The 21,289-nt window shown below is 37.9% G+C and overlaps 2 protein-coding genes across 7 annotated transcripts in view; one reads left to right on the top strand and one right to left on the bottom strand.

Annotated features, from left to right (window-relative positions):
* gcdhb (glutaryl-CoA dehydrogenase b) overlaps positions 1–287 on the bottom strand; it is an 8,614-nt gene extending 8,327 nt beyond the window's left edge. The window contains exon 1 of one of the 2 annotated variants that reach the window (XM_035521553.2): positions 172–287. The gene's annotated coding sequence lies outside the window, so the exon portion shown is untranslated. The remainder of the gene's footprint in view (positions 1–171) is intronic. The other variant, XM_035521514.2, reaches the window with a different exon arrangement.
* Positions 288–528: 241 nt separating this feature from the next.
* On the top strand, positions 529–19,800 carry LOC113575207 (choline transporter-like protein 2). 5 transcript variants are annotated; one of them, XR_014122765.1, is made up of 23 exons: positions 529–670; positions 7,962–8,010; positions 8,118–8,191; positions 9,005–9,089; positions 9,378–9,462; positions 9,736–9,846; positions 10,003–10,063; positions 10,158–10,281; positions 10,537–10,620; positions 10,806–10,918; positions 11,243–11,374; positions 11,555–11,654; positions 11,995–12,087; positions 12,431–12,521; positions 14,665–14,927; positions 15,103–15,197; positions 15,372–15,475; positions 15,825–15,898; positions 15,996–16,066; positions 16,304–16,389; positions 16,687–16,771; positions 17,368–19,092; positions 19,265–19,800. XR_014122765.1 is itself a non-coding variant. In XM_035521470.2 (22 exons), the coding sequence occupies exons 1-22, from the start codon at positions 640–642 to the stop codon at positions 19,360–19,362; spliced, it is 2,109 nt and encodes a 702-aa protein (XP_035377363.1). In that variant the 5' UTR covers positions 529–639; the 3' UTR covers positions 19,363–19,800. The 5 variants fall into 5 exon arrangements, 2 of the variants coding, with proteins under 2 accessions (XP_035377363.1, XP_035377320.1); XR_014122764.1 differs by lacking the exon at positions 529–670 and adding an exon at positions 4,311–4,667; XM_035521470.2 differs by lacking the exon at positions 17,368–19,092.
* Positions 19,801–21,289: the final 1,489 nt, after the last annotated feature.

Raw genomic sequence — 21,289 nt, 5'->3', positions numbered from 1 at the left:
ATTTAAAAATGAATAAATAGTGCCATCTTCAGGCAACATTACTGCAGTTAAATTTAAGGTGATTGCCAAGTTAGAATAAGAATCCGAGTACAGCCTCTTAATTGATTAAGTAGAACACGAGCAAGGCTGCTTACTAAGAATTAATTGTACCTTTGCTTGGTTCATTCTCACCTTGTGAATCATGGCTTATGCATAATGGGGTAAAGATTCTTGCGCTTCCAAGGCAAAATTGTCTTCAATAATAAATGGTATGTAGGCCCACAGATAAAAAAATTATTCAGACTAAATTTGGAAAGGAAATAATCAAAACTAGCGAAGGAAAAGGTTCAGTAGGATGTTCCAGTGGCTTTTAGATAATGGGAGGGCGGATTCTGTGGCCAGCGATTCGTTAATGTGGATGTCAACAAATTGTCTTCACTCTAGTCCGTCCAATACTAGAGTGAAGACAATATGTTGACATCCACATTAACGAATCGCTGGCCACACACTTTTATGCTAATATGCCTAATATTTGCGTTTACTCAAGCGAAATGTAGTGGACTAGTGTAGTTCTGCCGTTAGGTGCAAGTAGGAGACTAGGAGTGGAATGTTGGAAGTTTTATAGTTATTGTACATAAAGTGTTGCCCGATTTGATTTAGATGAATATGGGGGAAGAGGAATCTAAATATGGTGAGTTTTTCAAATGTCTAACGGAATAAATTACATCTATCAGCCCTGGCCTTACCTTACATTGTTTAGGTACAGCCGGTAGCATTAACTCACAGCTCAGAAAAATACAGTCAATACAGCGGGTTGTTTATTTGTGTATTGTTTGTTTGTTATTTTTCAGTTAGTTACTTTCAGTTGCTTAAGTGCTTTTTTAGTCGATAGATTTGTTTTACCTCTCTTATAGTATAGAATACGAAGAAAATATTCATTTCAGATGCACAACGTTTCGTTTCAGTTACCATTAGCAAGTCGGGTAAGAATTTACTGTTATACTACCACGCCCAACAACAGACCGTGACGGAGATGTCTTACATGAAAATGGTGAAGTATATAATTACCATAAACAGTACTTAGGTTTCACGGTGCGGATTAGGAGAGATCATGTAGGATAGCTAATTTTGGCAGAAACATAATTTTATAATAGATTTATATAATTCTGCACTTACAAATTTTTCAGGGCGTTGAAGACCCCAGAACTAAGTTAAAGCCAAAGTAATAAATATGAACGATGAAAATGATAAATTACTGAAAAATAACTATACATGTTATGCCATTTTTAAAGTGTTTGTGATCTTTAACAGATTTTTTTCTGTTTTTATAAAAAAAAAAACTTTTTTTGTGGTCCTGTAGTTTCTGCTGTACACCCTTTAATAGCCTTTTAATATCTCAGCATGGGTTTTATTAGGTAATAGTGCCATATATGTGATGCAGCAGTTCTGGATGTTTAATTGACTGTGCCTGTACAATGCCCTATGATAGTAGCCTATTTGCAATAGTCTCACTGGATTCATATTTATTATTTTGAAACCAAATTGTTTCAAGTGACTGTGCTGGAAAGAGAGTTGAGGTTCCTACTCCCTCTGATATGATCTCTCAGATCCCTACATTATCCTCTGAGTGCTTCTTCCTCCTCTCTCCTTTCTTCAAACCAGCTCTACATCAGTGCTGTACAGTTGTATGAGCCTCTGTAATCTTAGTTCGTAACTTTAGAGTTAGTTACTCTGGTTTTGAAACATGTACATCCACAAAAAGAAGCTCATTCCTGTATAGTCAGTTTAAGTGTAATGGTATCTGTTTTATACCACAGACAGGCTTATGGTCAGGATTATTGAGTATAAACCTGAGCGGTATTTGCCATACTTCAGTGATATATCTGTGAGTCACAATCACACCAGACCCTTAAGCATGAGACTCCATTAAGTATTAACAGGCCAGTCTGATACCAAGAGCCAGGTATGCAGTGAGAAGACTTACTGTATCCCTCCATCACTTCCCTTTGTAACATTGGTTACACTGTCTGTGCTGAGGGCCTCTTGTACTTTAGAAGGCACAGATGTTAAGATAATCAAGTTTTTGTTTGTTGGATCTTCTAAATATCTTTGCCTATGTGAGGATAGTATAGGTGCGCATTTTGGGGTAATTTAAATGTTGCTATTCTTAATACTAGGATTCCACAAAGGATGTGGACTCTAATGGCAAGTATGTGCAATCTAGGGTGATCAGGCAGTTTGAAAATATCATGGATGCTTTCATGGGTTCTGATACAGGAAGCAAGTGTAATTTTTCACTGCACGTCTGTTTATGTGCACCAGTCAGTGCTACCATTATGAATATAAATTCATTGTCATTATTAATATGGTGAGAAAATGTTCTTGTGAATAAATGTCTATAAATCCCTATCATAGAAATACAGTGTGAACCTTAGGCTAGTTTAGTCTACCTTGATGACATTTACAGTATCAGAATATCTAAGTAATTAATATCTTAGTTGATTTTTTTTTTTCTAATAGACCAGAACAACAATAATTTGATGAGAAAAAATGTAAATTTGAATTTCATGAGATGAATCGATTTCTTCTGTGCTTTGAACTCAGTATTTACACATAGTGATTTTTGGGCCAAGTTTACATTTTCTGTTATACTTTGGCTTCCTTCCTTCTGTGGTAGCAAGGCATGGCTGAACATCCACAGACAGTGTGTGTGTGTGTTCTAGGACTATTTCACCCTATCCATTTTCAGTGTTCGTACTCTTTTTAACATGGCATTGGGAGTGCCAGGCCTATATACAGCACTCAAAATTATAGGGAACCAAAATGTACTGTGCTTGTAATAACGGGTAGATTATATGGCACTGTGTCTTTTGAAATTTGATCTGGGCTCTTTTCCATTCAGCAAGCCAAAACTGTAGTTGTGTAACATTTGCTGCAGTGATTGCTCATGCAGCTGTTTTACATTAAGAATGGATTTTCGCCAAAGCTTTTGCCTCATGTATAAAGAAACATTTTTAGATTAAAGGAGACATTTTTTAAAATTATGGAAATATCAAGCGTGTGCACAGTTTATATCATCCTTCTTTCTTAATCTTATTTTTAAATATAGATAATTGTGACTCACTTATTGTGACTCACCACAGAGTCCAGACCTAAACCCCATTAAGAATCTTTGGGATGTGCCGGAGAAGACTTTGCGTAGTGGTCCAAATCTCCCATTATCAATACAAGCTCTTGAGGAAAAATTAATGCAGCTCTGGACAGAAATAAATGTTGTGACTTTGCAGAAGCTTGTGGAAACGAAATATTACAGTGTGTGACTTCTTTTTTTTTTTTTTTTTTTTGGCCAGGCAATGTATTTTGAGTAGGCCAAAATTCTGAGACAGTTATGGCTTTTGACTATATTACAGTGCTGCACCCTCAGCTTCACTGCTTTGTGACTGAGTCAAGAGAACATAGTTATATGCAGTAATGATTGTAAAGCATGAACACATGCCTGTAAATGTGTATAGAAACTATACCACTATTATCTCTTTATAAATTATATTTTAATTTGGGGTCTTGTTTACCTGGGTTGTAGTCATAATGAATGTTTTTATTTGAGGACCTTTAAACAATTTTGAGGACATTTGAAACAATTTTAAAAACAATTTTAACAGTTTTTTTAAACACTTATTGTTCACACCTATGATATGAATCTTGGGGATAAGGTCACATAGCAGTTTGTGCAGAGCCTGTCTTCTGTTTTTGAATGGTTGTTGCAACTTGATATGGGCTCCTTCACTCCTCCTTAAAAAACAACTGCCATCTCTACCCCAGACAAGGACCTTGTTGTCCATTTGTTTACATGTAGGTAGATTATGGAGTCTTGACCAGGACAGTTAGCCCTCTATATTTTGGGCCTGGGTAGTTGTTTTATCTCACGAGTAAACAAATCTGCATATTCCTTTTTGCACTGTACTGCAGAAAATGCATTGCTCTGCCTGTGTTTTGTCATCTACTGCTAAATTATTTGCTCAGTTTTAAGTAGTAGATACAAAAAACAATGTTTATTTAAATATTTAAAGTATTCAAGCATTTCTTTGAGATGTTCTCCAAATGCGTGGAGTTCTCTAATGTTTCTCAGAGTAAGATCTGAAAGTACCTTTGCTCCTTAAAAAGTCCTTTTATTCTACATTTAGAGTAACACAATGACAATACCTGCAATTAATATTTTGAATGGGGGCTTGGTGCGTTTTTTTTCTTTTCTAAAACACAAAAACTGAGCTCTGAGTCACTGCCATAAACAACCAGATGCTTCCTTATATGTGCATTGTCCCTGTCAATACAGCTAGGCGTTTAACCAAAATTCCTACGCCAGTATATGGTATCCGCATGTTGACAAGAATGGGCTTTCATGACAAATTCATCCAGAAGTGTTGGGAGCAATTATGGATGAATGGTATTGGTAAATATTCAGCGATAGCTTTTGACGACATAACATGGTTTCTTTTCTACGCGTCCAAACGTCGTTTGCACTGCACTGACAACTGTTTTGGAGGGGCGTTGGCAGGAAGTGAAAGTCACGAAGTGTTGGAAAAGGTTTGAAGAGGCCGGGGAGGCGAGACACGAAAAAATAAAACAGTAAAATAAATACGAGGGGGATAACGTCAAAATGCCAGAGAATGAAGATCATTACGGGAAGCACGGTAATATGTTTTATCGCATTGTGTTTTGTGCCTGCTTTAGTTTGGCGTGATAACACCTTCTCAAAGTGACAACCAAAGCTCATCCGATGACACAAGTGACTCCAGAATTAGGCTTTACGATATTTGTGCACACACACTACCTTGTGGGCAAGTAACGTAAAGCCATATACCGTCAATTTCCATGGAGACTAAGTGCTGGACTAGCTAGCTACCTATTTTAGTAGGGGCTTTTTGTAAGAGGCTTTCCATTAATTGATTAGATAGTTAACTGAAGGGAAATGCGCCAGAAAAGATCTTTCACTGGTGCTTGACCGAGTTAATCGTGTCGAGATGAGCAACAAAACCTGACCAGATTATGATGCAGTTTTTTTTTTCAACCTTAAACAACAAACCGTGGCCACACCGCTAAAGCCCGGTCGCACTGTTTACATTGACGGTTTAAATACGCGCCTACATCTTGTATTACGGTAACAACTTTTTGAAATGACGTAGGCGGAAAGTTTAGTGCACTATATGCCACTCTATAAAGATCACTTTCTTAGCTCATGATAAGGTTTCCTTATGTTTTTGCTGTGAGAAGGTTGAGAAATATCGTAGGAATATGGTGCAAATGGCTAATCATTTCACTAGAGTGTATTTAAAAATTGCATACAATACAGAAATCAAATTATCAATTCATTCCTCTATATTCTTGGAGAACATTTTCCAGCATATTCAAAATATGATGTTGAAGTGTTTTTACTGTAGGATCTTGGAGTCATGGGATGGCAAAATCATCTTAAATGTCTGTTCAGTTTACTATATATATCACTACTTGAAGCGCTACAAAATACACAATTCAAATTATCAAATTCCTCTATGAGGTTATTGAAGTACATTTACTTTCTGCTTTCATAATTCTCACAATTTTTCTATTTTATAGAGCTTCCAATGTTGCATATATGGAACCAAATAGACAATTAACAGAAATTTGTCATCCCATTATTGCAAATTAAAAAATGAATGAAAGTCATACCATGGGTACATAAGCGTTTTTAAAGAATCTACAGAAGCGATTTGATAATAATTTGATTTGTTTAGTTTATTGAGCTTCATGTATGAAAATGAGCAGACATTTAATAGGATTCTGCTACCCCATTACTCCAAATTCCTGCAGTAAAAATGACTGTAAATCATGCCATGAGTACAAGAGTAGGTGTACTTCAAGAATGTAATAAAGTAATTTGATAACAATTTGATTTATTTTATAGAGCTTCAATTAATGATGTATAGTGAACCGAATATACATCGATGAGTACTTTACCATCCCATTACTCCATTCTCCTACAGTAAAAACACTTGAAACTTGTACAATGGGTACATGAGAAAGTGTATTTAAACAATATAATAGTGTGATCTGATAACAGTTTGATTTTTGTATTTTAGAGAGCTTCAAATATTGCATATATAACCTCCTTGTGCCTGCACGTCTTTGTTTTTTGTCCGTCTTGTTTTCTTGCGTTTCATACTCCTAATAATGCTCCACACCTGTTTTTTGGTAGCCCCTCATTAGTTTGTGTGTATATACATCCCTTGTGTTCTTTTTTTTTGTCCGTGTGTTTGTGTGTATGTACATTATAAATGACAGAGTAGAGTAATATTTTGGCACACTTCACTGTCACAGTAGTAGGGATCTTGGAAACAAAAAACCTTTTTTTTTTTTTTTTTTTTTTTTGTCCCCTACCCAGATTTCCAAGTGTTTCAGTGGTCATGCTTATGACACTTGCATGAAAGAGGCTGTGCCATAAAAGGCTGACCAGTATAACTAGGCTTGCCTAGTTGTCTTGTTTATACTGGCATTGGGGAGAATATATACAGTTTAAAAGAAAATTTCAAAGAGCTATATTTGGAAAGAAGAAAAGGGTTCATATTGCAGAGACCTCCTTCCTCCTTGTGTTGGTTGTGTGTGTAAAAACTGCTGCACATCATGGTTATGTGACGATGATTTGGTTTTGGTGATGAAAACAATAGGCAGTGATGGCAATAGTATTGTGACCCTGCATGACAATTTATGTAATGGTCTTTAAATCAAACATAGGGACACATGAACATTTTATGAATATACTATACATTTAATCTAGTTAAACTTGGTCACGTTTCCTTATTGACATGTAAATGTATACACATATCAGCTTGGTGATTGGATGTTAAGACATTTACATACGTAATTTCTTTTTACATCTGTACATGTAACAATTTTACACAGGATTTTAAATTTGAAAGCATTTGTTATGTGAAGTGTTTTTGGTGCTATTGGTCTTTGTGGTGGAATTTGGAATAAACAGTACAGTTTGAAAGTAAATTCAGCATAAGTATGGACCATTGCAAGAGTTTTTCCCCCAAGTGATAGCCATACACAGAGCTAAAGAGAGAAAAACCATGAAGGTAAAGAATTCATAGATATGGCTTAAAGAAATTCATTTGCTTAGGCAGAGCCATGGTAAATTTCACTATTTAGTTCAACAGCTGCAGCTGGATTGTCAAGTAAATTATATTGACTAGCTATCTAACAGTTGAATCATTTTTTAAATTGTATTTGTACTGACAACCTGTAGAGGTGTTTGTGCAAGACTAACAAAGACACATTGCCAGACTGCCACCCAATGCAGAAAATCTTTATTGTCTGGCAATTGTCATATATAACAGGGAAGGAATACACTGAGCTGATTTAATCTCTCCAGTGTTTAACTGTACAAATGTCTGCATCTGCACCCAAGTATGTGCACACCTCCTAGACCAACCAAATATTGCTTGCAAAGTTTTTATTAGGTCTAGGCTTGTCAGTACTGGTCAGACCATAAGCGGATTCTGATACCCTTCTTGACTGTATACTGCACTCCAGCCATGATTCAGATCAGCTTTAAAATCTTCTACTGGTTGTAGTTTTGTTGGAGATTTGCCATCTCTTATTAGATGTAAGAAATTTGCACAAAATTGCTGCTGTCTGATTGGCCATACCTCCTGGCATGGAAGAGAATGTTGTTATTTGCTAGCAAATGTTTTTGTAAGGTTCCCATTTCATATAAGTCACTGTAGCACCACTTATTCCCACTTATTCATTGTGATTACTGTTTCTTCTTCTTGTACTGCTGATCATTTCTACTGCCTCATAATCAAAATGTTGTATTAGAGTTTTGCTTACTATGTTGTATGGTATGGTATGGTTTTCTTGTTGTAGATGTAGATGTAGACTAGATGTAGTCTCTCTTCCTCTCAAGAATATGTCATATGTCACTTTCCCCTTTGTTTGAACAGGTGAACCCAGAAAATATGACCCCAGTTTCAAAGGGCCCATCCAAAACAGGTAAGAGAGGAGCTTTGATCATAAATGAGATGTTCATAAGGCATATTTTACTTTGCTGTCTGTTTTTACAATGGACTCTACAGCGTTGCATGTCTTCTCTGTTACAGAAGCTGCACAGACATTATTTGCTGTATTCTTTTCATTTTGGCCATTCTTAGCTATATCGTTTTGGGAATACTGGGTGAGTCAGCTTGGGGTGTGTGATGTGTGTGATGTGTATGTATGTATGTGTGTAATATATATTGTGGTGTGTATGTATATTGGTGTGTAATATATATTGTGTATGTATATATGTATGTTTTATTTATATACACGTATGTATGTATGTATGTATGTATGTATGTATATTTTATATATATATATATATATATATATATATATATATATATATATATATACGCAGATAAATGTAGTAGAATTGCAATTAGTTATCCATGAATAACCACTAAGGCCCACGAAATTTTAAGTTTTCCCCTGAAGCATTCCTTTAAGGCACTAGATGGGATTGTGAGACCTCCAGTTTAACACGTAACAATATAGCTGTTTTTTCTTGCTCTATAGGTTAAAGCTGTAGAGTCAGGGTTTATAATTGCACTTACCTTCATGCTGTAATCTGATATGCTTTGAGAAGTATCAGGCTGATGCTGTAGAAATAGAATTAACCTTGTCTTATACTGGCAGAAAGTGTCTGGTGTGAGGCTGTGAGTAGTACAAGTTAATCCAACACCAACAACCAATCGTCCTCCCATTCTCTTGTGCGAAAATGGGTGTGACGCATGGCTTTTATGCATCATCATATTTTCCTAAGATTCCAGGACTCTGTGTGCCTTCATTGTAAACACCGAGACTGGAATATCACTGATCCAGACCTTGAAAATGTCATCATTATTCTTCAGAATCTAGCAAAACATTCTAGACATTATCTGGAAGTTTGAGAATATGGTGGTGGAGTATGTGTTTGAGAATGTATGCGCTCATGGCTCTGTCTCCACAGCATGGTCTCAGGGTGATCCCAGGAAGGTGATCTATCCCACAGACAGCAGTGGGCAGTTCTGTGGACAGGTTGGGACTCCTCTTCAGTAAGTTCAAGCCCCAGATTTGTTCTTGGCTATAATATCAGTGTACTTAAAATTTGTTAGATTCTATTTCTTCATTATATATGAATCTATCATCGCCTTTATTCATCCAGCCATCCATCCATTTAAACCCACCTATCCATCCATTCAGCCTTTTACCCACCTGCCACCCATCCATTCATCCATCCATTTGTCCATCCATGTGGCATTTTAAATAGTTTCCTTGTTACTGCTCTTTGCCCTGAGGACCCAAACTGATGAGGCTAATGTGTTGTGGTGTTTGTGTTGCAGAAACAAAAAATTCCTGTTCTACTTCAACATCCTGAAGTGTGCCAGTCCCATGGTGCTCTTGGCATTCCAGTGCCCTACCACTCAGGTCTGTGGCCCCAGCAACCCTCACCCAGGTTCTACTATTGCTCCTTCTGTACAGAAGTTACAAACAAAATAACCACCTCATTGATTTAAATGATACATTGCAAAATGAGTGAATGTGGAAAAATGTCAGTAACCAGTATACTGTAAATGAATTGTTGCTGTCAAATCTTCATATTCAAGACCATATTTTGGAAAATCTGGAGAAAAATCTACTTGGAACAGGAAGAATTCTGACCAGTGCCCAGATTCTTAGTTTTTCTCTCTGTGTTGCTAGTTGTGTGTGGAGGAGTGCCCCAATCGCCCCTTGACCCTGGGGACTGCCAAACTAGTTACCAATGATTGGACATATTACAAGAAATTCTGCAAAGAAGACCCAGGGGAAATGGTGAGCAGAAAATAAACTATAGGGTTACAACAGTTGCGTTTTGAAGTGTGAAGTCAAAACACATTTGTGCCTTTTACTCTAATAGGCTCTGGAGGACTTTTGTTTGTTGCCATATTGTGTGCTTCTGCATAATTTGTGATATCCATTGCTCCATAGTCAGCAGCAGACATCCTGAAAAATGGATTGTGTCCTTCTATGCTCATCCCCAGCAAACCATGTAAGCCTGTCCTCTTCTCTCTGTATTATTGATCTTAAGGATCCTCCTAACAATTGCTCAGAGCAGCATTTATTCCTTTACGTTCTCTCTGCAGTCACACAGAGGTGTTTCCCTGCTCTGGGTAAGATGAAGGGTGTTGTCACAGTAGGAAATAAGACAACGTTTGAAGATGGAGAAGGCAAACGCAGAGAAGCCAGTGAACTACTGCCTGCTGTAGGGTGAGCTCTAAGCGCACACACACTCACACTGGCTATTTCAAATAGCTCCTAATAATTCAAGGATGAAATTTTTGTAGCTAAAAAGGTTTTAAAGTACCAGCTACTAAACTAAATTTAGAACTCCATATCAGTAATTTAAACTATAGTGTGACTTGCATTTTTTGAGTGTGCAGATTTTGTGGTTTGGGACTGGTTGAGGCATCAGTTTCTAAGAATATTTCATAATAGTGTTTGGATTATGTTTGATGTTCAAAGGAATGCAACAGTGGTTATAGAGGCTCGTATGGTGGTAACAAAGATCTTTGAGGATTTCACACAATCATGGTATTGGATTATTCTGTAAGTATACTAAGAATACAAAAATATTTTGTATAGGAATATTTTTGCCTATATACACAAGCGTTTGCTTGTTTCTAGTTGGATTTGGTCTGTTTAAATTGCATGTGCTTCATTTTTTTTTTGTAGCTGTTTTTGTGCTTTGATTTTGGATGCAGCTTTTCTTAGTATTGTTTGTTTTTTCACAGTGCTCTGGTGATTGCAACAATTCTCAGTCTAGTCTTCATTGTGCTTCTGAGGTTCCTGGCTGGCATTATGGTCTGGGTCATGATAGCCATGGTCCTCATTGTCATCACATATGGTACCACTACCGCAACAACTATCTCCATCTCAGAATTGCAAGGGCACCTTTTACAGGAAATAAAACATAATTTCCTTTGTAGAGCTCCAGTAATGAAAAACATGGTGAATTCGGTGTGACAAAAACAGCTTTCAGGGATTTTAAATCTATGATTTACCTGTTTTCCAAAGCAAATGCCAAATCTTTCTAATTACATATGTGAATATGTTTCCATTGAGTTCTCAGTACTAGCATGCTGATAGCCATGTTGTGTGGGTGTGTGCAGCTGTGCTCTGGCTCACACTTTCCCTTTCCCCACCTGTCCACTTGTGATGTGACGAGCAGGCATCATCCACTGCAGCTTCATGTATGTTAATCTGAAGGAAACGCCTGGCGCAAATGTCACCCTCAAGGAGCTGGGTTTTCAGATGGACCTGAGCATGTACCTCCACATCAGGCAGACGTGGCTGGCCTTTGGTGAGTCTCCCAGGCCGGACTTTCTCGGTTCGCACCCTAGTGGATCCTTGGCCAGCTGGCATTTATTTTGTTCTCTCATGGGCTCTGTACATGCAGTACAGAGTATGATGTATGATGCACATTCATTTGCACTGTAGTGCTTCAAATACTAGATTGCTGAAGGTATACTCCTTTCTGCAGCAATCATTTTGGCCATAGTGGAGCTCATCGTTATACTGCTCCTCATCTTCCTCAGAAAAAGGATTTGCATCGCCATCGCTCTCATCAAAGAGGCTAGCAGGTATATGGTAGTTCACAGTTTGTACCACAGGATTCATGGATATGGTAAAAATGATCTACATAAAAAGACATGTAAGGTTCTGTGTCCATTATTGTTAAGGTCGGTTCTAATGCCAAGTACTTGAAAATCTTAGTAGTCTGGTTTACTCTGCAGTACTCTTCATATGAGAAAATGGTTGGGAAACATTTAAACTGTTGTAATTTTTTTTTTTTAACTTCCTTTTGTAAGGTTGGAATTCCATGCAATAAATGTGAGATGGACACCAAAAGATGATGCCTAACATTAGTAAAATGTGTGTTTTAAAATGTTTTTAAAAACTTTTGTTCTGTTGCTCTTTCAGGGCCATTGGGCATGTGATGTTTTCACTGATTTACCCTTTGCTGACGTTCTTCCTCCTGGCAATCATCATTGCATACTGGGCGATCACTGCAGTGTATCCTTCAGCCCCATGTCTAGCCAAGCCCAAAACTCACCTGTTTGTGCATATTGGTCATGTCTCTGCATTCAGTCCCTCGTTATATTGCTCTCTCTTGCCTTCTAGTCTTTAACTGGTTAGGACAAAAATTAGGTACTTGGTGCTGCCTTCTTGTCATAAAGATGGGAATGGCTCGATGTAAACATGTCGCATATCTAAAGCTCTTTGATGTAGGTAAAATAAGGGTCATAGCAATCCTCCCATAATTCAGAAGTGCTTTAAATATGACTAATACCAAGACTGGGGCTCGTGTGGTGTAGTAAGTTCATAAGCGTGGTGATGGCCCTTAACTTCTGGTCAGCTTTCTCTCCACATCTAATGAGCCTGTGTACAGAGTGTTCAATCAGGCTAATGAGAAGTGCATCTATGCAAACCAAACCTGCAACCCTGCGGTGAGTGTTCAGATGCATACAAACACACTTAAAGGTGAAGTGGGAAACATTCTTATGATAAAGTAACACTATGAACAACTTATGTTTGTGTGTCTGTGCGTGTGTGTTTGTATGTGTGAGATATATATACGCACACACACACCGCCTGGCCAAAAAAAAAGTTACAGTCTAATATTTCATTGGACCACCTTTAGCTTTGATTACGGCACACGTTCGCTGTCGCATCGTTTTCACAAGCTTCTGCAATGTCACGACATTTATTTCTGTCCAAAGTTGAATGAATTTTTCCCCAAGATCTTGTATTGATGATGGGAGATTTGGACCACTGTGCAAAGTCTTCTCCAGCATATCCCAAAGATTCTCAATGAGGTTCAGGTCTGGAATTTGTGGTGGCCAATCCATGTGTGAAAATGATGTCTCATGCTCCCTGAACCACTCTTTCATAATTTGAGCCCGATGAATCCTGGCATTGTCATCTTGGAATATGCCCGTGTCATCAGGGAAGAAAAAAAATCCATTGATGGAATAACCTGGTTGTTCAGTATATTCAGGTAGTCAGCTGACCTCATTCTTTGGGCACATAACGTTGCTGAACCTAGACCTGACCAACTGCAGCAACCCCAGATCATAGCACTGCCCCCACAGGCTTGTACGGTAGGCACTAGGCATGATGGGTGCATCACTTCAGCCGCCTCTCTTCTTACCCTGTTGCGCCCATCACTCTGGAACAGGGTAAATCTGGACTCATCAGACCACATGACCTTCTTCCATTGCTCCAGCATCCAATCTTTATGCTCCCTAGCAAATTGAAGCCGTTTTTGCCGGATAGCCTCACTGACAAGTGGTTTTCTTAAGGTTTAGTCCCAATCCCTTGAGTTCCCTTTGCATTGTGCGTGTGGAAATGCTCTTACTTTCACTATTAAACATATTCCTGAGTTTTACTGTTGTTTTTCTACGATTTGATTTCACCACATGTTTGTGATCGGCAATCACTTAATCATTCAAGATTTTTTTTCCAACCACATTGCTTCCTCGAAGATGATGTTTCCCCACTGTCCTTCCACTTTTTAATATGTTGGATAGTTCTTAACCCGATTTTAGTAGTTTCAGCAATCTCCTTAGATGTTTTCTGTGCTTGATGCATGCCAATAATTTGACCCTTCTGTAATATCTTTTCCATGACCACAGGATGTCTTTCGACATGATTGTTTAACAAATGAGAAGCTACTCACTGCATCATTTACGGTTAAATAACTTGTTTCCAGCTGAAACATAATCACCCATGCAGTAATTATCCAATGGGAGGCTGTTACCTATTTCCTTATATATACACACACACACACACACACACACAAAATATGTGTGTGTAATATATATGTAATATGCAAAATATAATGTTTTAAAGCTTGCTATGGTGGTTTTTCTGCTGGATTACACAGGATGACCTGAATCAGTTGTATCGGAGTTGGCTGTGTAGTAACATTCTTTTGCAGAGGCATGTGTTAGGTGGGCTCGTACCCAGCTCAGCTAGGTGACGACACTAATAGCCTACTGGGTGAGCATCCATGCTTTAACAGTGGTGGGCCCATGTGCAGAACAGTTAGATCTTGGATCAGGTAAAACAAAAGGAAAAAAAAAACTAAACACCACGCCGAGCATGGAAAAAGAGAAAACAAAGGACACCACGGGAAGAAATGGCAACCCCGATGAACTGGGGAAAACCAAACTAAACTTCCCAAACAAAACCAGAAAACAGGGAGGAACTTGAATGCCTAAGGGAAGCCTCGGGAGAGAGAGACAGACTCAAGAGGGAAAACTGGAGAGGGGAGGGGATGTGTGAAAACACAAACACCCTCGCAGACAAAAAGTGTGGTGTAGCACGAGGGCTCACAGACCTCAATATCTGAAGTTACCCACTAGGGCTCAAAACTTTAGTAAAGACCCAGCACTGAATGACTGGGTCACTGGGCTTTTATAAGGTCTAACCCAGCTAGTGGGTGTTAAGCCTGATTAGTGGTGTGATTGACTCAAGGCCTCCCTCTGGTGGCCAGAGGGGACCTTTGCCTGGTGCCAACCCTTACAGCATGCTTACCCATTTCTTACTTGGCTCTAGCTAAATTGCCTTGCCCTTCATTGGTTTCAGAATTACTCGAAGTCAACCATGAAGGAGGAATGTCCAAAGACAGAGTGTCTCTTCACATTTTACGGCGGGGAGACAGCCTACCACAAGTACCTCATTGTCCTGCAGTTCTACAACCTCTTCCTCTTCTTCTGGTGTGCCAACTTTGTGACTGCCTTGGGCCAGATGACACTAGCTGGGGCTTTTGCTTCCTACTACTGGGCATTTGACAAGGCTCAGGATATGCCTGCCTGCCCTGTTTTTGCCTCCCTTGGTCGAGCTCTCAGGTACATGTAACTGGAAGTGGAGATCTTCTTTGGGTTAGTTTATGAATTTGTGATTGACAGACTTGTTTTGTGTAATCCAGTTAGCATACTGTTTTTATGCATTTATATAATTCTATTTATATGTGTGTTTTTGTGTGTGGGGTGTGTATGCGGGTGCTTGCACACACTTTTGTAGGTATCACACAGGTTCTCTTGCCTTTGGCTCTCTCATCTTGTCAATCATCCAGGTCATCAGGGTTCTATTGGAGTACCTGGACCACAAACTCAAAGGTAAACCCAAACCCTTAAACATTGTCACCTTTCATTGACTTGTGCTGGGCATTTTGGAAACATGCCTGATCCATCATTAGTTATTGACTTTCTGATCAGCCAATGCTTTCTGTACTTCTAACATATTTTAATGGTCTGTGGATTTTGAAATCTCTGCATACATGTCCTCTCCAGGAGCACAGAACAAATTTGCCAAGTTCCTGCTCTGTTGCCTAAAGTGCTGTTTCTGGTGCCTGGAAAAGTTAATCAAGTTTCTCAACAGGAACGCTTACATTATGGTGTGTGTGTGTATGTGTGTTAACAACAAAATAAAAAAAGTGCAGAAAAATAATGTTTAAGGTGGAATTATAATGACACCGGATGGTTTTATGTTTGAACATTAGAATATTAGTCTTTTTGCATTTATTGCATGTTTTGAAGAAAATGGTTATGAATGTGTCCATTGCATGCATCTCTAGTTCCCTAAGTTGTCAGCCATTAATAAAACCAAATTTATCCCAGAGGCCCTATAAGCCTTGATAAACTTGAGTGTTACCTAGTCAAAAAAGGGTAAAGCACTTTTCAGAAGACTGAAATTAGATACTTGTAATCTGTTGGAGACAAATTGAGTTCTGTGTGCTCCCCCAGGTGGCCATATATGGTAAAAACTTCTGCGTTTCAGCGCGAGATGCCTTCTTCCTGTTGATGAGAAATGTGATCAGGTACATCTGACAGAACAAGAGAAACACCAGGTCTGAGTAGAGTGTCAGTGTTATTTTCTTTATTTTAACAGCTGACCTCACTGTTTTCTTGCTATAGGGTGGCTGTCTTGGATAAGGTCACAGACTTCTTGTTGTTCTTAGGAAAGCTTCTTATTGTAGGACTTGTGGGTAAGTGGAAAGGTGTGTGCGTGTGTGCGTGTGTAACAGAGAGAGAATTGGAAAAATGAGGAAAAGGATGTAATAATTTAATGGTAATTTCTTATCATTTAAACCTGATCATTTCTGGCTTCTTGGGTTTAAACCTATAATAGGGCAGGTCTTATGATGGCCCATGGAATTTCACCCATGCTACAATATATTACTTTTAATTATTTAAAATGCTTTTATCTCTTATTTTTCATTCAGGTGTCATTTCATTCTTTTTCTTCTCTGGGAGATCAAAGGTGTTGGACCTTGTGCCCAATCTTCACTACTACTGGGTGCCAATTCTGGTGAGTGAACAGGGAGAATATCACATAATTTGAACAGTCTATAGTAAATACTTAAATTAGGAATTTGGTGTATTGTGTCTGCTCCTATGCAACAAGAAATTCTTTGTCTATGAAGGAATAGACACTAGCAAACAAAGGCAGTCTTCATAACTTGACAGTCAAAAGTCAAATATGTGTTTGTTAGAGGACTTGCCCAAGATTTATAGAATATCAGCAAGTGTGCATATAGTAACTTTTATAATTGAGCACACGCACATGTGGGTGTGTGCGTGTATGTGGTTATTTGTATTTTCACAGACAATTGTGATAGGCACTTACTTCATAGCTCATGGCTTCTTCAGTGTTTATGCCATGTGTGTGGACACACTCTTCCTCTGTTTCTGTGAGTATTGAATTATAATGCAAAGTTTAGAACTATTTTACTGTGTAAATTAGTGTGTTCCTCTTGAGATTAAATGGACTTTATCCAAATTCACACAGTGTGCAATTATGTACAGTAACTCTTGGTTTCCTCAGTGTTAGTGGGGCCTTTGTGATCCTATGTCATGCATACCCGTACGTGTATGGTTAGCGGGAATTAAACTGCTGGCACTAAATACTGCCTGGAAAATGGTTTCTTAACCTTGCTTGTTGGCTATCTTCCCTACACTTCCCTGTGCCATCTTCATGTTGCCCTTTAGCATGGTTTAACTTTATCACTCATTGTCTTTTTCTCTCTTTCTCTCTTCCCCCCCTTTATTCTTGTTTGCATCCCTCTCTTCCACTTTGCCTTCGTGTTTGCTCTGACCACGGCCTAACTTTGTATTTTTGTCAATTCTCTTCCACTTCTTAATATTCTTATTTTTATATCAAACTGTAATAACTTAAATTTGCACATATGTCAATATACATGCATGAACACGTGGGCAATCCATGGCCATGTACAATTCTGAACAAATACAAAACACACACACACACATACGCACGCACACACAAAAGGCGAGGACCTGGAGCGGAACGATGGCTCAGCGGAGCGGCCGTATTTCATGTCTCCTAAGCTGCATGAAATTCTGTCAAAGAGCACAGAGGGGCCTGTTCCCCACTCCCCGTCTTCACCTCCGGAGGAGGAGGTGCCATTGAACACACGCAAGGACTCCAAGAATGAGAGTAGTGTGTGCTGGCTCTAAGATGTCATAAATTACTCACACTCTGAGCATTTGGCTACTGATGTTAAAACTGTGGTTGAGAGAGCAAGTATAGTCCCAAATCTGTGTTCAAAAACTCCCTTTGTTTGTTAAATGCACTGATTCTAATGATGCAAATTATAGATTATCAGCAATAAAATTATTGATCATCAGTAATTGGCAGCAACCTGTTATTATTAATTATTTGTATAGTGGTAATTGTTCATATTGCATTTAAGAGATGAGATGGCTGGCGTTGATGTAAATCTTTACATCACATTGGTGGCTGTCATTGCTTCCAGACATTGCTTCTGTGATTGGGTCTATTGATTGGGTCTATTTGGAGGTTAGCAGCAGTATGAACTTTTCACACCCATGCAGAATTTTGGCAGTTACCCCTTAAGCTATATTATAGGAATTTTTAAAAGGTAGGGTGCCTTATAGCAGCTGATGAGAGTTCACAGCAATGAATAGATGAAACGTTTAAATGATTTTAATGTACATTTTATTGTGTTTATATTATTACATTATAATATAAATGCAAAATAATTTTATGATTAGCATTGCAGAAATATAGCAGAAAGGGAAAATAATGTCTTTATATCAATTCCACATTACATATGGTTTTCCCAGTATATTGCTCGAGCCAAATTTTCTGCTGTAGCATTATTGAAGATTCAAAAACATCAGGGTCCAGATACACTGTTCTTGTCCCCTTAAATGAACTTTAGTCTCCCAAAGGACATATCCAATAGGAGCACTTAGAAGTTCAAATGTTATTCCACAGCAGGGATGCAAGCTGAAAGTCCCACCTGTGTCATGGGGCACCATAATAATGGATATTATATGCATAAGAGGAAGTGTATACTAGCCCTCAGTCTAATAAGATCTTTGTCATGTGATGGAGGACAGACTACATTATTGCTCATGTATTTATAATGGATTTTTTAGCTCATGGATTTTTTAGCTTATGTGTCTAGGCTAGGTTTTGCTGGATCTGTAAATCAAAATTTTGTATGCTTTAGTTATTCCCAAGTCCAAAGGCTATTTCATGTAGGTATTTGATTCTACATCTCAGGGGCTGTGACTTACCTGAGCATGTGCCTCATTATTTTGTATGGGACTTAATTGTGAGTAATTTGATATCCTATAGTTTTTGTCTGAACCAAATCAACAAAATGTAATACTGTGGTGTTGGTACTTTTTCCAGACAATAAGCCTCATCACTGTGCCTAAGTCCAATGATTAACACCTTTTTGCCTTGAAATGTATATACTCTGTATGTCCTATACTATGATGAGTACTGTTCTCTTGACCTTATTTCTGTACTTCTTTCTTTTTCCTCTTTCCCCTAAACTGTTGGAGTAGTGCCTTTTAATCCGTGTATTAAAAGTCTTTACTTTTCTTGCTGTGCTTAAAATGTTTACAAGATGTCCTTGTTTTGATAAAAAGCATTTGATGAAACAATCTATTAGAGATTATTAGGGTTTTTATTTACCTGGAGTTTGAGCGACGGATACAAAAATCCACTTAATTGGATGTAAGTGCTTTACGTTTCCTACTGCATCTCCCATTTTGTGAGTGCACTTTGTTGTGTGTGTGTGTGTGTGTGTGTGTGTGTGTGTGTCAGTCAACATGTGCCTAGAGGAAGCTTGAATGTTTGCTAGTTTTCCATACTACATTTTGCTAATTTTTTTTGTTCATCTGTACAGTGGAAGACTTGGAGTGGAATGATGGCAGTGAGGAGAGGCGTTACCTGATGTCTGACTCCCTTCTCAAAGTTCTGGGAAAGAAAAACCAGGGCAAATAATAGTGGAGGGAATGTAGTTGTATAGCCTGGAACCACAATGGAAGGTCACTTATGGGAATATTATTGCCAAACTGACAGCAAAACAACTTTGCTCCAACAGACATCTATGCAAAAGGACATAGCTTCCATAAAAGATTTCATTGTATGGTTTGAATGTTACTTTATTTTTGGAACTGTCAAATTGTCATACTTTATAATGGAGGTTATTCCAAGTGTTAGAATTTTTCTTTTTATTTTAGGCATGCATTGCCTTGTCATTTTGTGTCATTAATAACAAAACCCTAAAGCTTTTTTGTTACTATATGTGTACTATACAAATGTAGGTCAAAACGTATCAATTGTTTTGTGAGTGTGTGCTCAGAGTGGCCAAATGCTTGTTTTTATTGTGCTCTCTTATCCTCTCTTTCATATTGATAATAAAGATTTGCTTATTTGTTCCCCTTGTCTCACTATTTCTGGTCTAAAGTAAAAGCAAATGTAAAGTGTACCGAGTACAGTATAAGTTCAAGAACAACTTAGCCTTTCTCATCTGTCAATGAACATGAAAAGGGATCCCTTTTCACCATTGGGAAATGAGAGAGGGAAAACCTTGAGGTGGCCATGTGCATAGAAATACATGGTCACAAAGAATATCAACCAGCCAAAACCACCAATAATAATAGAAAATGTGAATAATGAAGGCAGTGTCCTGAAAATTTTACTCCTGTAAAGTATGAGCATCAGATTTATAATTCAGTATAATGTTAAACATTCATTTTCTAAGTTCACAAATAGAGCATCATAGACAGAGCAATCACTTTAGCAAATCATTGCAAAGATAAATGAATTTTAATTACTATTTCCCTTAAAGTGTCCAATTTGTCAGTACCCAACGATACTATAAGGAGAAAATGTTTTAAAGCAGATAGATTGTATGCGGTATATAAACCTTTGGCATTACCATACAAATAAAATACACATTCATCAGAGTCATTCATACACACTCATAATCAGGATAACGTAGGGATAAAGTGCATGTCATTCTCTGTACGATTTCCAAATGAAGCAGGCCTATTACATGGGCTGAAGAGCATCCAATTAAATCCTTTGTAAATGTTTTTAAGACAAAATACCTTTGGGACTAGTCAAGGAAATAGAAACAGCACAGCACTATTTTCTCAAACTATAACTAAAACCCAAATGTACAGAGGATTTCTGAATTTCTTTACATCATATCCGGTCACATTCTAATTTTTGACAAGGCTAGGTTGTTGAGTTGACTACAAACGAAGATTATTTGAATAATGAGTAAACGTTTCACTGATGGGACATTTATCTACAGTACAAACGTGTCAGTGTGCTGTAGATCTTATATGCTGCGCTTCTCCGTAATGACAATAAATAGTAAAGTATCAATAAGTGCGAAATCATAGACTATAAAAAACTTTAGGGTTGGTAAACTTTTTCAGATTAGCTACGTGCAAACATCCATCCTTCCCTCTAATGCTCAAACAGCACAACACAAGCATACTTAAATAGATTTTAAAAATGCTGTATCTGATTTATCTACTGTTGAGTTCTCAGCAATAATGCTCCAGAGGACTAAGCACCAATGATATATTTTCAAAAATGTAATGTGTATGTTAGACGTTCAAACGGCTAACACAAACAGAATCAAAACCTGAATTGCTGGTATAAATAATACACAATAGGTTTTTTAACTATTAAATCAATGGACGGCACTAATTCTGTATCAAAAATTAGCAGAAATCATTGTCAGTGGAATGAGAAGATGAAGCAAGTTTTCCTTCATCAATGCTACGACTAGAAGATGACAAAGTTACCATCTTTAAATCGCATGACACATTTAAACCTTTAAAAATAATTACACTTTATAAGTAAGACACTTCAGACAGTCTTTGTGTTCAGTAAATATAGGACACTCCAA

This window comes from Electrophorus electricus, chromosome 3, assembly GCF_041902795.1.
Source record: "Electrophorus electricus isolate QZ-2024a chromosome 3, ASM4190279v1, whole genome shotgun sequence".
In the NCBI taxonomy this organism is placed as follows: Eukaryota; Metazoa; Chordata; class Actinopteri; order Gymnotiformes; family Gymnotidae; genus Electrophorus; species Electrophorus electricus.
The sequence above is the reverse complement of the archived record's forward strand: the minus strand, read 5'-3'. Positions and strand labels throughout refer to the sequence as shown.

Coding starts and splice junctions, on each gene's coding strand:
- LOC113575207 (XM_035521427.2), top strand. CDS start 4,634: ATGCCAGAGAATGAAGATCATTACGGGAAGCACG. Junction 9,847..10,002: donor AAGAAGACCCAGGGGAAATG/GTGAGCAGAAAA, acceptor ATTGCTCCATAG/TCAGCAGCAGACATCCTGAA. Junction 15,899..15,995: donor TTGATGAGAAATGTGATCAG/GTACATCTGACA, acceptor TTCTTGCTATAG/GGTGGCTGTCTTGGATAAGG.